The 16,024-nt window shown below is 45.7% G+C and overlaps 1 protein-coding gene across 6 annotated transcripts in view; it reads left to right on the top strand.

Annotated features, from left to right (window-relative positions):
- The window catches only part of NADK (NAD kinase), a 47,575-nt gene extending 33,393 nt beyond the window's left edge, over positions 1-14,182 (top strand). For all 6 annotated transcript variants that reach the window (XM_083454087.1, XM_083454086.1, XM_083454085.1 and 3 more), the window contains 9 exons: positions 929-1,058; positions 3,221-3,329; positions 4,400-4,485; positions 6,945-7,047; positions 8,569-8,723; positions 10,692-10,791; positions 11,437-11,594; positions 12,238-12,320; positions 13,647-14,182. In XM_083454087.1, coding sequence (XP_083310213.1) covers positions 929-1,058; positions 3,221-3,329; positions 4,400-4,485; positions 6,945-7,047; positions 8,569-8,723; positions 10,692-10,791; positions 11,437-11,594; positions 12,238-12,320; positions 13,647-13,797 — 1,075 coding nt within the window. In that variant the 3' untranslated portion in view covers positions 13,798-14,182. The remainder of the gene's footprint in view (positions 1-928; positions 1,059-3,220; positions 3,330-4,399; positions 4,486-6,944; positions 7,048-8,568; positions 8,724-10,691; positions 10,792-11,436; positions 11,595-12,237; positions 12,321-13,646) is intronic.
- The last annotated feature ends 1,842 nt before the right edge of the window (positions 14,183-16,024 follow it).

Genomic DNA, 16,024 nt, shown 5'->3' with positions numbered 1-16,024 from the left:
TCCTTCTACCGAGTCAGACCATTTGTGCATCTAGCTTGGTATTGTCTACACCAGTGTTTCCCAAATGTGGGTCTCCAGCTGTTTTGGGACTCCAACTCCCATCATCCCTAGCTAGCAGGACCAGTGGTCAGGGATGATGGGAATTGTAGTCCTAAAAGAGCTAGAGACCAGCACATTGGTCTACCCTGACTGGCAGTGGCTCTGCAGGGCTTCAGGCAGGGAGCCTCTCAAAACCCTAGTGGGAAATTCCGGAGATTGAACCCAGGACTTTCTGCATACAAGGAAGATGCTCTACCATTTAGTTATGGCTGTTCCCTAACATTTCAAATAATATTTAAAAAATAATAATAATTGTCCAGTAGCACCTTAGAGACCAACACAGCTACCTACCTGAATTTCAAATAATACTTAAATATGCCCTAATAGTTTTGAATTGCCTGTGCCACTACAAGGTCATTGGTCCAAAAAGTTTCTTTCTCTGCTTCTGCCTCTGAATCTTGAGCACAGAATTGAGGTATGAAGCCTTCTTCCCTTCCCAGAACGCAGCTCCCCGGGCTGAAGGTGTTTAAATGCCTCCCTTAAGTCCTCTGCACATAGAGAAAGCAGCCTGTCAGGGAGAAGGCTATGCCAAACACTTCTTCAGCATCATGCTAGGGCTGCATGGGCGAGGGTCTTGTTTTCTTTTTGTAGATGATCAGGAGGAGTTGTGGCAGGATGAATACCAGTTCCTGAGACTCACAAAGGCTCTTCTTATGTTCTTACCGTCTTCCACCTGCAACCGAAGCAGCACACTCTAGGAAAAGCTTGCTGTCTCTCAGTCGTGCCAAATGCAGAGCCACGTTGGCCGGTCGTTTTCTCGTGAGGAGTGCTAACGTGATTTGTCTCAGGAACTTCAACCTGTTTCTTTCCTGGCTTTGTGTTTTTGCAGGCACATTCAGGACCCAGCAAGCCAGCGGTTGACATGGAACAAACCTCCGAAGAGTGTCCTTGTTATAAAAAAAATCCGGGACGCCAGTCTCCTGCAGCCCTTCAAAGACCTCTGCATCTATCTCACAGAGGTAAGCTGGACTTCTCGGCCTTAGTGAGCTCAACCAGGATGGCCGAAGAACTTTAGTGGGTTGTGCTTTTTAAAGTGGGGTGTTCTTATGGGCTACAGAGATGTGTCTTGAAGCATGCTGACGGTGCTCAGGAAAGTTCATCCAGAGTCAGGGCTTCCACGACCTATATCTCAGGGGTGAGGAACCTGTGGCTCATGTTGTTGAACCCCAGCTCCCATCAGCCTTGGCTGGCTTGGCCGGTGATCAGGGGAAGCTTAAACCATTTCCAAAACCCATAACAAACCAACCTTGGCTGCAAATAAATGCCAAGAAGAGTTTGAGGTGGCCGGCATGTGCCATTTCTATCCATCCAAGAGGATTTCACTTTGGGATGGCGTGAACTGTTTGCTTGGGTTTGGGGTTGTCAGAAGACCTCCTCACACATAGGAGCTTTTTCAGAGTTTCAAACTAAGTCCAGCTGAAAATTTGTATTGCTGTGATCTCCTTGGCAGGGATCACTTTGCTCCTTCACGAAACCAACCGCAGTTCCTATTGTCCCTTCAGGAGGCATCTCAGAGTGGTTAAACTGGTTTTTCTGTTGTGCTCTTGCCCATTCATGTCTTTCATCTGCTTTCAATGTTGTGGGAGAGACAGGCAACTCTGATCTCCTCTCTCTCGTACTCAAATGGTCACTCTGCTGACGTGATTCCTCCTTACCTTTTGAAAGTTACTGCACCTGTTTTATTACTCACAGATAAAATAATATAAGGCAGCTCTCTGCGGTAAAGGGGGAAAGCCATAGCTCAGTGGTAGAGCAGCACATGGTTTTGCATGCTGCACTAGGTCCATGTGCAGTCTAGGAAGGGTTGGGGTAAACTCTGTGAAGCCTGGGAAAGTCACTGCCAGTTACTCTGTTTTATTATTACATTACCATCTGGCCTTTCTGCCTAGGAGCTCAAACTGGCCTACACACTTATATATGAAAAATATTTGAAAGATGATTAACAGCGGCTACAAAGAAATAAGACCACATGTAACTCCTCCATGTCTGGATAGGCTTGCCTAAACAAAAATGTTTTAAGCAGGCTCTGAAAAGAATACAGTGAAGGAGTCTGCCTGGTGTCAATAGGCAAGGAGTTCCAAAGTGTAGGTAGAGTGGTTTTTATCTGAGATTATAAGATGCTTTGTAGGTGTCGGGCTGGTCTGGATTGGAAGACTGGGGAATGCAATCGCAGGAAGAGCAGCTCCTGCCCGGACACTGAGGTCCAGCGGCGAGGGCCTTCTGGCGGTTCCCTCGCTGCGAGAAGCCAAGTTACAGGGAACCAGGCAGAGGGCCTTTTCGGTAGTGGCACCCGCCCTGTGGAACACCCTCCCACCAGATTTCAAGGAAATAAACAACTACCTGACTTTTAGAAGACATCTAAAGGCAGCCCTGTTTAGGGAAGCTTTTAATGTTTAATAGGTTATTGTATTTTAGTGTTTTGTTGGAAGTCGCCCAGAGTGGCTGGGGAAACCGAGCCAGATGGGCAGGGTATAAATAATAAATTCTTATTCTTATTCTTATTACTAACAGAAGAGGAGGGGGAATATTCGGGGGGGCCTGCTTCCAGCGCTTCTAGCAGCAGAGAGACAGGCAGACACAGCTATGCGATAGTAGCTAAGCAACCAGAAGGGAGGGAGCAGCTGGGCGATACATCAATTGAGAGTGAGGAGGGGACCCCCTCCCTCTCCCCGAACCCGGAGGTCCAAGCATGTCAGAGAACAAAGGAGACGCGGAGGAAGAGGGACTTCTCTTTGGCGCGCTTCTTGCTGCGGAAGTGAGGAGAAGTCAGAGTAGGCAACTGATATCCTTGCGGAGGGTTGCCTGTTTGTGCTTGTAGCATAATGCTGAAATAAAAGGACTACAGTGGTACCTCGCAAGACGAATGCCTCGCAAGACGAAAAACTCGCAAGACGAAAGAGTTTTTCGTTTTTTGAGTTGCTGTGCAAGACAAATTTTCCTATGGGCTTGCTTCGCAAGACGAAAACTCCCGTACTTGACAGTAGGAGAATTTCCTCAAAAAGTGGGGTATATTTTTAAAAATAAATACATATTAATGTCACTTGTTTCAAGAGGTCATGCTTCTATTTTTCACTCAGTGTTAAGATAGTTTAAATTTAATCTTTTCCTCCCCACCCTTCAGGTGAACAACATGATTGTCTACGTAGAAAAGAAAGTGTTGGAAGACCCAGCCATCATGAACGATGATAGTTTTGGACCAGTGAAGAAGAAATTTTGCACTTTCAGTGAAGGTAAATATTTATATATATATATAGAGAGAGAGGTTGCGTTTTGCATGTAGCAGGAGCTAGAGACGCAGTAGAAATTTGGTTTGGTTTGCATTTTAATATACAGACTACCTAGTGTACAGTTCCTGGAAAAATCTATAAACCAAAACACAGCTAACTGTGTCAAAATCCACTCTTCTCTGAATCTTGTGATCAGTTCTCCAGTCAAATGATGTGGTACAAGCATGCCTGTATCAGGCAAAGGTGTGCATAAACTGTATATATTAGTGAAAAGTGGTTTGTTTATTTTGCTTAATAAACCACACTGCACACAAACCACATGCCAGAGCATGCACCGCCCAGCCTCTCCCATTTTGCCCCTTTCCTTGAGTAAGCTTTCTTGGGTTGCCAAGAAAGGGCTAGCATAGCGCTGCCTCCAAGCCAGGGGTCATGGTTTGCTTCCTTCTAACAAGGCACAGTCAGTGCATCAGCAACAAGCCATGGCTTAAGCTCCACTAGCGATCGTGGTTTGTTAGGGCAGAACAACCCAGAATCCTGCATTTGGCTGCAATGCTAAGCTATTGCCTTCTTTGATTCTTTACCTGCTTGTACCAGGGGAAGAGCACAGGAGCACAGAAAGCTTCATTATACCAAGTCCAGCCATTGGTCCATCTAGCTCAGTGTTGTCAACACTGGCTGGCAGCAGCTCTCCAGGATTTCAGACAGAATACATTCCCAGCCCAGCCTGGAGTTGCCATAGTTTGAACCTGGGACCTTTTGCATGCAAAGCTATGCCTCTGAGCTATCACCCTTCTATGACCTATAGCAATTGAGCTGGGTGCGCAGTATGGTTTATGAAGCTTGTAACTTTGACTTACTGCAACATGCAAATTCAGGCGCTGTGTCTGTTTCCTTAAAGAAGGAATGCAAGAGCAGTCAAATAAGAGCCAGAATGAGCAAGTAAATGGGCTAAAGGAGGGTCAAGCGAAAAGCCACAATCTGTTTATACTGCTGTATTTCTGCCCTTTTAAACAGATAGGATTGGAATTTTTAAAAATCGTATTCTGTGTTTTCAAACTCTTTTTCTTTTTTAGACTACGATGATATCTCCAATCAGATAGACTTTATCATTTGCCTGGGAGGAGACGGGACCTTGCTTTATGCCTCTTCACTCTTCCCGGTGAGTTTATCTTCACCATCCTTCCCTTGCCTGCAATCTCTCTCTTATGAAGTCCACATGGGATGCTTCGTGATGGTTGCATGTTCTTCCACAGGCCCTTAACACTAACTTTTGACTGTTCCCCACTCAGTATTCACTTATGTGCCTCCCTTTCTGCCCTGCCTGTTTATAAGGGCTTGGTGTGGCTGTAGTTAAATATAAGTTGCTGCTTTTAAACGTGTCCTATTATTGTTGTTGTTGTTGTTGTTGTTGTTGTTAAAAAGAGGGTGGGAGGACTAGAGCTGGGCCATATCTGGTTGTCAACATCGCAATATATCACCAGCTGAACATCACAATATATTTATATATCACAATGTCTGAAATAAGGCTGGAACTATGTAGAGGCGAACAGTAGGGCTGGGCGATATCTGGCTTTCAACATTGGGATATATCACCAGCTAAACACTGTGATATACCAATACATCATGATGTCTGAAATAAGGACGGAGCTATGTAGATGCATTGGCTGGCTTCACGATTTTTCTTGCGTTGTGTTTTTTTGCATAGCACACGCACACACATATCATGATTTGCGATATGTTGTCAGGCGAAAAATTATGAAACTGCTATCACGATATTGACTTCAAACTGGTTTTTGGACGATATATTGACATATCATAGGGAGAGCCCTATGCAGAATTTAATACACACAGGCTTGTTGACAGCCTGGTGTTGAGTATAGACTGCCGAAGATTCCCCCCCCCCCGCCTTTGTTTCCCTCCTTTTCCCCAGAACTTGGACTCAAGGCAGCTCACAAATATTAAAACCAGCACAGATAAAACACAGAGAGCTAAGAGCATATAAAAATAGTAATTTTAAAGTGATTAAACTCGGAATAGAATTAAAACGAGGTGAAAATAAATCTATTAAAATGCAGATTGTTTTTTAAAAAGCACGGCACTATTACAACCACTTTCCTTAAAAGCTGCCACCTCCCCAAAGCCTCCTGGAATAAAACAGCCTCCACCTGTCAGTGGAAGGACAAAGAGGGAGCCACTACAGCCTCTCTAGGGAGTTCTAGAGTCTGGGGCAGCCATGGGGCAGCTCCTGCGTCCCACCCAAACGTGCCTGCAAGGGTGGCAGGACTGAGAAAAAGGCTGCCACAGCTATACAGTGAAGCTCCACCAACTTTGGTTCTCCTTTTAGTCCAAGAGTCACCCAACATTTGTAGGTCCATTAGGATTTTTGAGTGGGAGCTGTGCCCTCGCTGATCACCTCTCCTCCCACCCCACCAAGGGAGAGGCAGAAAGAGAGAGATAAAAGGCAGAGTTTGCTTCTCCAAGGCATCTGTGCAAAACTGATCCGGTAGCCTCGATGAAGCCCAAAGAGCTGGAAGAGGAAACCAGAAAGTGCCACTTCTCAAACTTCCTCCTTCAGCACTATGTACTTTCCGAGGGAGAAGAAGGTAGCCGCCTTTGCTGCCGCATGACCAAGAGGGTAGAAAGGGGAAATCACCAAAGGAAAGTTTGAAAGATTATTGGAGGTTAGATACTCAGGAACAGATTTTAGATGAAGATTGGGAAAGAATCTTTCGACAACCACCCTTTGTTGCGACCTCTAGGATATTCCTGGAACAGGGGTTGAAGCTGGTACAAAAATGGTATTATACACCAGTAAGGTTATATCATATTACAAAATCTGGAAGTAAGAATTGCTGGAGGAAATGTGGAGTGATGGGAACATACAGTCATATGTGGTGGGATTGTCCGTTAGTTAATGAATTTTGGAAACAGATTGGTATAGAAATATCGGGAATTGTGGTAAGGAACGTGGAAATAACTGAATTAATGGTTCTTATTACCCTGAGTAGTATCGAGTTACAAACAAAAGAGGAATGCAAATGGGTAAAATTGATGGTAATTGCAGCCAGACAGGTTATAGCGAGTAATTGGCAAAATGCAGAAGAGCTAAGGGTGACCCGATGGAGGAAAAAACTGAATAATATTATAAATTTGGAATACCTAACTGTGAAGATACATAGAATGAAAGGGTTTAAGGTCAGTGAGAGAAAGGAGGATTGGTTTGAGAAGATATTGAATTATTTGAGTAGGTTTGAACAATTTAGGGCAATTAAAATGTTAAAAGTTAAATAAACCTGGTGGAAGGAGGAGTGTTAAGGTATATAGAAGTGTACATATGGTTAATTTGAATATGTTATTACTGAATATTATTGAATATGTATATTATTGAATATTGTATACCCAATGTATCAGCCGCCTGGGGGTGGTTTCACTGTTTGCGTTTTGGTGGTTGGTAAAAATAAAATGTATATTTTGGGCATCCACATTTTTGGCACGGAACTGTTAAAAGCGGAATGTGTTGAAACTGTTAAAAGCTTTGGCTCCTGAACGCCAAGACCAAGGGCAGTTTGTGCCGCTTCTGAATGCTTTTCTCTTTCCCCCCCCCCTTTTTCCCTTCAGGGCAGCGTACCTCCCGTGATGGCTTTCCACCTGGGTTCCCTGGGATTCCTTACCCCATTCAATTTCGAGAACTTTCAGTCCCAAGTGACTCAGGTTATTGAAGGTAAGGGTTTGTGCTGAGCTGGTCACTTGCGCTGCTTATGCTGAAGTAATGCTGGCAGCATTTTTATTAAAAAAAACCCACAAATCTATAGTTTAGAAACCTCTGCTTTGTGGGATATCTTCGGGAGAAGAAAAGGCTCCGAAGTAAACACTATACAGATCAGCAGTTGAGTCCTAAGGCGGTTGGATGGTGCCTTGTAGGTCTCCTTCTGGCAACTCCTGCAGCCCAGCTGGTGCCAAACGTATTGCTCTGCTTTCCTTTGGACCACATCAGTGAGGCTGAGAGAGGGTTATTGTCATCTGCGCAGCCCAGGACCTCTATACACACTGCCTAGGCTTGCGCCCCCAGGGAGGTGACTTCAGTGCAGCAGTTTCTTCACCCCTAGAGGTGCACTGCATTGTCTTTTGAGCAGATGGGTGCCAACAAAGTTTATTAGGGTTGTTGCAATCAATCAGTACCTCCCTGATGAGATTGGGTACACTTGACAGCTCCAGGATAGTGCTCCCAAATGCAGCCAATCCCTGCTGCAAACTCTTAAGACTAGGGATGTGGGAGGGAGTTAGCAGCTTTGCATGCAGAAGATCCCAGGTTTGATCCCTGGCATCTCCAGGTATGGCTAAGTAAGACCCTCACCTGAAATTCCAGAGTGTGGCGCTGTGGGTTAAACCACAGAGCCTAGGACTTGCCGATCAGAAGGCCGGCGGTTCAAATCCCTGCAATGGGGTGAGCGCCCGTTGGTCAGTCCCAGCTCCTGCCAACCTAGCAGTTCAAAAGCACGTCAAAGTGCAAGTAGGTAAATAGGTACCGCTCCGGCGGGAATGTAAACGGCGTTTCCGTGCGCTGCTCTGGTTTGCCAGAAGCGGCTTAGTCATGCTGGCCACATGACCCGGAAGCTGTACGCTGGCTCCCTCGGCCAATAAAGCGAGGTGAGCACCGCAACCCCAGAGTCGGTCACGACTGGACCTAATGGTCAGGGATCCCTTTACCTTTAATTCTAGTATTTGTATAGACAAGAGGTGAGGAGCCTTTTTTCAGCCTGAGAGCTGCATTCTTTTCTGGTGAGGCCTGATGACATTGGTGGGCGGAGCCAGAGGCAAAAGTGGGTGGAGCAATGGATGCAAAATACCTTTGCATGATAGGCTTGTTTTGACATACCTTCTCGCTCCCCTCTAGCTTCCTTTCCTGGCCTGGGGAGAGTCCCAAGGGCCAGACAGAGAGGCATGGAGGGCCACATTTGGCTCCTGGGCCTGAGGTTCCCCACCCCTGGTGTAGACAATACTGAGCTTGATGTCAGGGCTTGAACCTGGGGCCTTCTGCAGCTTTTCCCTGGATTTTCTGGGCTTCACAGCCCTTTGGCCTTTATATGTTTATTGTAGCAAATATATTTTTATTATACAGATAAGTCTCTGGGGTTGGTAGGAACAATGATTACTGTATCTCCTAAACTGATCCCATGTTGGTAGGTCTTTTTATGTCCTTTTACTTAGAAAGGTGTGGTTTTTCACCCTCCACCCACCACAGGCAATGCAGCACTTGTTCTGCGGAGCAGGCTCAGAGTGAAAGTTCTCAAGGAGCACAAGGAGAAGAAGGCAATGATTCAAAATGGGATCGAAGAGAATGGGGTGATTTCTCCAAGCCTAGAGAAGGAACTGTTCAAGCAAGCCATTCAATATCAGGTTTGTGCATTCGGTGGGTGAGGTTTGCTTTTCTTCCAGTAGCAGCAGCAACGACAACAACAACGATGAGGTTAATCTTAGTGAGTTACTGAATTTATATCCCATCCCTTCCTCCCGAAGGAGCCCAGGGCGTTAAACAGATCCACTGTTTAAAAAAAACAAAGCAAAAGCAATAGCATTCTAAAAGAGTTAAGCGTTATAAGGGCAATGACGGTGAAAAATATTCCAAAAACAGTTACAGTCAGAAGCATTATTCCATCCGGTGTTCTGGATCCAGGAATGGTATTCTTCAGCCACCCAATGCCTCACTGGAGAGGGAAGTTTTCCTCCTGAAAGTTAATAATGATGGAGACAGGCACAGCTCACTGCGGAGCTCATTCCACAACCAGGAGCCACCACCAAGAAGGCCCTGTGACGGGTCACTGCCAACCAGGAAGCTCCTAATGGGACCGCCAAGTCCTCACCACAATGATGGTGGTGATAATATAATCATGATCATGACAATATAATATTGATGATGATATTTATAATGGTTATTTAATAATATATTTTATATTATATATAATATATATAATAATATATGAATCCCTTCCTGTGAAGCATCTTGAAGTGTCTGTGTAGCTATAGAAAGCCAGCATAACATAGTGGTTAGAGTGTTGGACTATGACCTGGGAGACGAGGGTTCAAATCCCTTCTCAGCCATGAAGCCAACTGGGTGTGACCTCAGGGCCAGTTTACTCGGTCTCAGCATCTAACCTACCTCAGAGGGTTGTAGTAAGGATAAAATGGGGAGAAGGGCAACTTGAGCGCTTTGAAGGAAAGGTGGGATATAAATGGAAAAAGAATTAAAAATGGGTCAGGGGCTTCTGGCCCTCAGGCCCACCAGACCTCCCTGTTTGTCCCACAAGGCCACTTTGGGCAAGCCATGCCCACAGTACATCTGATGTCGGGTGTGTGGCAGATAAGGGCAGAGCTTCAAATGAATAATCAGGAGCTTAAAGTGAGCTGCTGATGGTTCTTTCGTTGAAACAAGGTGTGTTTCCATCTTCCATCAGCTGATGGGCTGTGAGAGACCTTTTTGGGGGAGGGTTTTCATTGAAACCATTGTTAAAGTGAAGGGGAGGAGTTCCATTTTAGAAGTGGTTTCCATGGGAACCGCTTCTCTCTTCTAGCATTGCTCTTTGAACGTTGGAAAACTGGAAATGTATGGAGCAGTGTGGGGCTGTTTGAAAGCCCTTTTGCAAACAGTCCCACACTGATCTTAGAACCACCAGTTTTCAGAGAGTTAAAGAGCAGTATAGGGCTGGTTGCTATTATTTATTTTTATATTTGTGGTTATGTTTTTTTTGGGGGGGGGGAATAGTCCACCAGACTTCTTGGATTACAACTCCAAATGTCGCTGGTTGGCCCATTAAAAAACATTTAAGGCTTTCTTTCTGCATGCTAAAAATTGGTCATAAAATCATAAAGCCAGAGTCTTTTTTTAAAAAAAAAGATTTTTATTGATACAGCAAGAAGAAAGAAAAAAACACAAATACCAAATTACACACAGGAATAACCGGCCTTTAGTGTTAAGACCAATATATGTTTTATTGTTTGCTAAAAAAATTTATGTGTCTATGGTTAAAGCCAGAGTCTTATAAACCCTGTAGAAACACAACAGATTTTACTGCTTCCACACAAACGCAATACAGTAGATCTTAAAACAGAATGACTCTGGTTCAGAGTTCTAGTCAGCGCCATCAAATATTTAACCTCTTTCGAAACAAACAAACAAAAATGGTGTATCTGAAGAAGCGTGCATGCACACAAGAGCTCATACCAATAACAGACTTAGTTGGTCTCTAAGGTGCTACTGGAAGGAATTCCCCCCCCCCCCCAACTACGGCAGACCAGCACGGCTACCTACCTGCAACTTAACCTCTTTCGTAACTGTTCCGTTCCATCATCTGCATTTCCTGTCGGCAGGTCCTGAATGAAGTTGTGGTGGACCGGGGCCCTTCCTCATATCTTTCCAACGTGGACGTCTTTCTAGATGGGCACCTTATCACCACAGTCCAAGGAGATGGTAAGCACGTTTTCTCTTTGCCAGAAAGCAGAGCGGGCCCCCTGCCTCCTTTGGGGGCTGGAGAGCATTTTCTTTGCATGCCTGGCATCTCGAGGTGGGACTGAAACCTCTCAGGAGCTGCTGCCAGTCAGTGTTGGCAGTTGTTAGCTAAATGGAGTCTGTCTTGGGATAAGGGCACTTCCTATGCTAAGGTGCCTTCCTGTACCCCTTAAGAGCATTCATAGCTGAGCTCTGTTTAGGTCCTTAAATGGTTTGCCCCCAAGCTGTTTACTGGACCAGCTGCACCCTTATGATTATCCTGCCTGCACTTTTAAGATATGCCTGCCCCTTGGTAGGTAAGGTGGGGTGCCAAGGTCCCCTTCCCTTCCCTTCCCTTCCATTGCACCTGCATCAAATTCCTACATGGGAGGCTTCTCAGAAGGCCCCACGGCCTTGCAGGCACAACGTCCATTAGCTGGGTGGTTGAACTGCCTCTGCCCCACTCCCCAGCTCTCTTAATAGACTATTGTTTTTAACTGCTTTGAATGGGTGAGTGTCCCAACAATATTGGTTGCACAGGCCTGTTGAAAGGGATGTTCCCAGTCCTAAGCCTATAAAGAACAGGCGAGGCTATAATTGCGACTTGCGCTTGCTCTTTCCGCTCAGGTGTCATCGTCTCCACACCCACGGGCAGCACGGCGTACGCAGCTGCTGCAGGCGCTTCAATGATCCACCCGAATGTCCCTGCCATCATGATCACCCCAATCTGCCCACACTCGCTCTCTTTCCGGCCCATCGTCGTTCCTGCTGGGGTGGAGCTGAAGGTGGGTCCTTAATCAGTTTCCTTTCCCTCTCCAAATTCGGCTAGTCGCTGCGAGATCTCTGCCCCTCAGAATTGTCGCCTGAGCTTGCCCTTTTTTTGTTCCTTCTCCCTCCCAGTCCTTTGTTCCTTTTGTGTCGTGTCTCTTAGACTGAAAAGCGGGAGGGATAAAAATGCCTAACGATTAATGAATTAGAAAGCTTTCCCGCCCACCAAACAAACAAGCTTTAAGCTGCCTGTTATGTAACCAAACAAAACATTGGTATAAAATCCAGCTCTCTCTCGCACCCGCCTTCCCTCCTGGCAGCCAGAGAGGTTATTGCTTTCTTAAGCAATGTGCCAAAACATGTTTAAACCCTACTGAAAGGTCAGATTCTGCTGAAGCGGTTTGCTGCTTTGTTTGAAAGGCGGCATGGAAAAAACAGGTTGCCTTCCCCTGGGCTCAGCCTTCTGCCTCCGCTGTTGGAGGTGCCAATTGCTGGCAGTTGCAAGTGGGGAGAGTTGCTGTTCCACCCAGATTGTGCTGGCCGGCTTCTCATGGGCAATCTGGCTGGCCCCTGTGAGAACAGGCCTATAGGCCTGATCCAGCAGACAGCAAGCTAAACAATTTAGATCTCAGAAGTCAATGTGCTTTCCCTCCTCCTCAGATCATGCTGTCTCCCGAAGCCAGGAATACAGCGTGGGTTTCCTTCGATGGACGGAAGAGGCAGGAGATCTGCCACGGGGACAGGTGAGGATGCCCTTCTGAGTTCTCTGTGCCTCTTGGTGCTCTCTGCTGTCACTAAATATATGAGGAAGAGCAGGAACGCCTGACTGGAGCCACGTCCACACCAGGCATTTAAAGCACTCTTATACCACTTTAGCAGTCGTGGAGAATCCTTGGAACTGGAGTTTGCTATGGTGCTGGGAACTGTAGCTCTGTGAAATCTTCACCCTTAATAAACTAAAGTTCTCAGGATTCTTTGGCGTAGGGGGGAAGCCCTGACTGTTAAAGTGCTGTGAGAATGCCTTAAACAGTGTCGATGTGACTTCAGCAAACATTCTCATTCTCATTCTTCATTTCATTTCTATAGTACTTCATATTTTTAAGGGGTGGGGGGAATCTCAGAGCAGCTTACAACTCATTCAAGCATCCAATAGAGCAGTCCACTATGGAACATTACTGAAGAAAGTCAAATCTAAAGTATGCATTCAAAGCAACATCATTACCGGGAAACTAAGACAATATTTTAGATTCCTGTTAATGATGTTTCTTTGAATATATACTTTATATTTCTCAAAGAAAACTTTACAAAAGGAGCTCAGCTACAAAACGCGCATTTTAACTCCCCAAAGTTAACAACAACAACAAGCCTTAAACATTTCAAAAGAAAACATTCTTAAAGAAAGACAACATCTGCTTTATCTAGAAAAGCTAGTACCCAACAGCCAATCCTGCTTTATTGCAGAGGTGGGGGGAAACCTGTGGTCCCTCCCGATGTTGGACTCCCAACAATCCCAGCCAGCGTAGCCAGTGGTCAGGGATGATGGGATCTGTAGTTGAGCAATGTCTGGGGTAGGCACAACTTCCACCTGCTTTAGCGCAGTCAAATTGCCTTGAGAGCAGGCTTTCTTCTTAATACAGTGGTACCTCTGGCTGCGGACGAGATCCATTCTGGAGCTCCGGTAAGATCACCAGGTTTCCACTACCGGAGGGACTGCTTCTGCACATGCGCACACGGCAAAACACTTCCGGGTTTGCCGCTTTCGCAACCCGAAGTTTACGTTACCCAAGGGTAACATAAGACAAGGTGCTACTGTACCTGCAAAGGCCGCGGATGCCTGGCAGAATTATAAAGGCATTCTCTGACTAGGATGACTCTGACTTGTGTCCACTCACTTCAGTGGGTCTACTTTGAACAGGGCTAGTGTTGGATACAACCCTGTACGGCTTTAGGGTTGGTGGCCTTCATTCAGCCCCATCAAGGAAGCGATTCGCAAGTGGAATAAATAAGCTTTTATCCTCCATTGAACCTGTCCTGAAGGCCAACCCTAATAACAATTCTGTCTCTTACAGCATCAGCATTACTACCTCCTGTTATCCCCTCCCTTCGATCTGTTTCCAAGACCCCGTAAGTGACTGGTTCGATAGCCTGGCCGAATGTTTGCACTGGAACGTCCGGAAAAAGCAGAACAACTTTGCTATAGACGAAGAAGAGGAGTTTTGAGTGTTGGCTCTAGCAGAGGATCATGGGAGGCCGAATCCCTTCTGTACAAAAACATGTTTTTAAGCCTGTAGCTCTGGGGAGTAGACCAATATAATATAATATTATATAAATATATATATAATAACTTTTTTAAATACAGCGATGTACCTCATATCAGTCTGTTCTGCTGATGACCAGATATCATGTCGTTGTTTTTCTGTCTGTCGGGAGAGCTTGAGGTGAGAGAGAAACAAGCGGAGATACTTTTCTTCGGGGCACATTACAAATGTCCAATGTTTGTTCGTCAATGTGCAATGTGTTTTCCGCACAACGTGTTTCCTAGAAAGAAGTTTTTTTGGGGTTTTTTTGCAAAAGCCTTATTAAAAACGAATGATGTTTCCTTGGACTTTTGTTCCCGGTTATCGGCAAATCCCCAGATTCTCTTTATTGGCCACTGTGTGGGTCGGGCAAATGTTGGTTAAAGGGGCGCTAAAAGGTTTTCTCTTACGTTTTTCAAATCTTCAGTTCTGTGCACTTATTTCTGGCAAAGTGAAGAGGATCAATCCGTTCTTGATTGACACTTTTCCCCCCCACACACTTTTTTCTTTTCTTTTCTGGCTCACAAGAAATGTGGTTTCATGGCTGCTTAGAGCAGGAATTCCTACCCCCACCCCAGGATATTTTCCCACCATCTTTGTTTAAATGTCTTTGTAGTAACTTTATTACACCTCCCTGATGGTGATCAAAAATAAGTAGGTCTTGTTGGGGGAGGGGGTTGGAAGGAGGGAGACAGGTTTTGAATTGCAGAAATTTGTCAAGATGAGTGCTCATAGATCAACTCTAGATGTGATCAGCAACATTAAGACAAAGGCGGCCTCTGTATGAAAGACGAAGTTGGGAATTGGTTGGACTGGGACATGCAGGCAGTTGTCACCTGTTGGGTGAATAACTGGGAACGTCAAATGCCTCCTTAAACCATTGCTGGTGAAATCACAAGGCCTGTGTGCCAAAAGCACTTGTGTACTTATGTGTACATACCTTTTGGTTTCAGCTAGGCTTGCACAGATGTTTCCTCTGAGCTGTGCAAAATCTGAAGGTTAAAACTTCACTCTCACATGAGAAATGTATTGGGATTCTTTCAAAAGGCAAAACAAAACCAGTACATTTTGGGGTTTCTGCAGTTTCCATGGGGTTTCCAGTTTGCTCAGCCACACACGGAGGCATCGCCTGAGTGGTGAGCTTCGCAAACACTGCTATTGTATATAAGCAAGTCTGCAGGCCCAGCAATGTGTGTGTTTTCTGTGTCTTTAAAAACCCAACAAGGAGCAGTCACCAAGCACCTTTTAAATGACCCAGTCGGCAGAGATAGGCCAGGAGTCACAGCTGCCCTCAGGGAATGCAGGCTGGCTTGGCTGTTGCCTTTTTGGACCAGGGTAGCCACCGGAGTGTCTTCCAGACATGAAGGACTCCCATCTCCCATCAGCCCCAGCCAGCCTGATCAGTAGCCAGGGATGAAGGGAGTTTGTGTCCTCAGCATTTGGAGGTCATGACATTTGCTTACCCATGCTTTGGGCCACTAAGCCTTGCTTGCAGCTGCTTGGGATGGGGCCCTGAGTGCCTCTAGGCTAGAATGATGCTGGAGTGGGAGGCCATCATGTGAGAAATGTCCAGGCAGAGTATTAAGGGAGTTGTATTACGGGAGTTTCCAATCAGAAGACCAGGAGATGTTCCTGGCACATTTCCTCTTCTTGTGTGGCTTCAGCACACTCTGATGTTGTTTGTTCATTTGAAGCTTTCTCATGGATGTACACTTCTTTTATGAAGATAGTTCAGAGGGGATGGTAAAATCTATTTATTTTCTGTTTTTGGACTTAGGCTTGGGTCTACCCCTTGCAATGGTACAAGGTGGTGGAATAATAGCTCGATAACTAAAGGTTACTGCTAAAGGGTTGCCCATTCTGACAGCCCTTCAGATAAAAGGGGGGGGGGGAATACAATCATGTGAACGGGAATCTGACCTGCCAGGGTTGTAGGGCTGACCTGTCACGCATGTTACTTTTCTTCTTGATGGTCTTGTGATCTGGTGTCAAGTTTTTTTAAAAAAAGGATCGCTCATGGTGCATCCTCCGCTTTGAAGTGGAACAGCCTGCCACATCAAGACTATACCACCTTGTGCCTCTGCATGTGTGTAGACTAAGCCGCTGAGGTTTACATGCATGTTCTTTAGCAGTATCGCCATCCCATGCCT

This window comes from Podarcis tiliguerta (genome assembly GCF_965153285.1).
Source record: "Podarcis tiliguerta genome assembly, chromosome: 8".
Lineage (NCBI taxonomy): Eukaryota > Metazoa > Chordata > Lepidosauria > Squamata > Lacertidae > Podarcis > Podarcis tiliguerta.
Note: the sequence above shows the minus strand (reverse complement) of the source record. Positions and strands in the feature narration are given on the sequence as shown.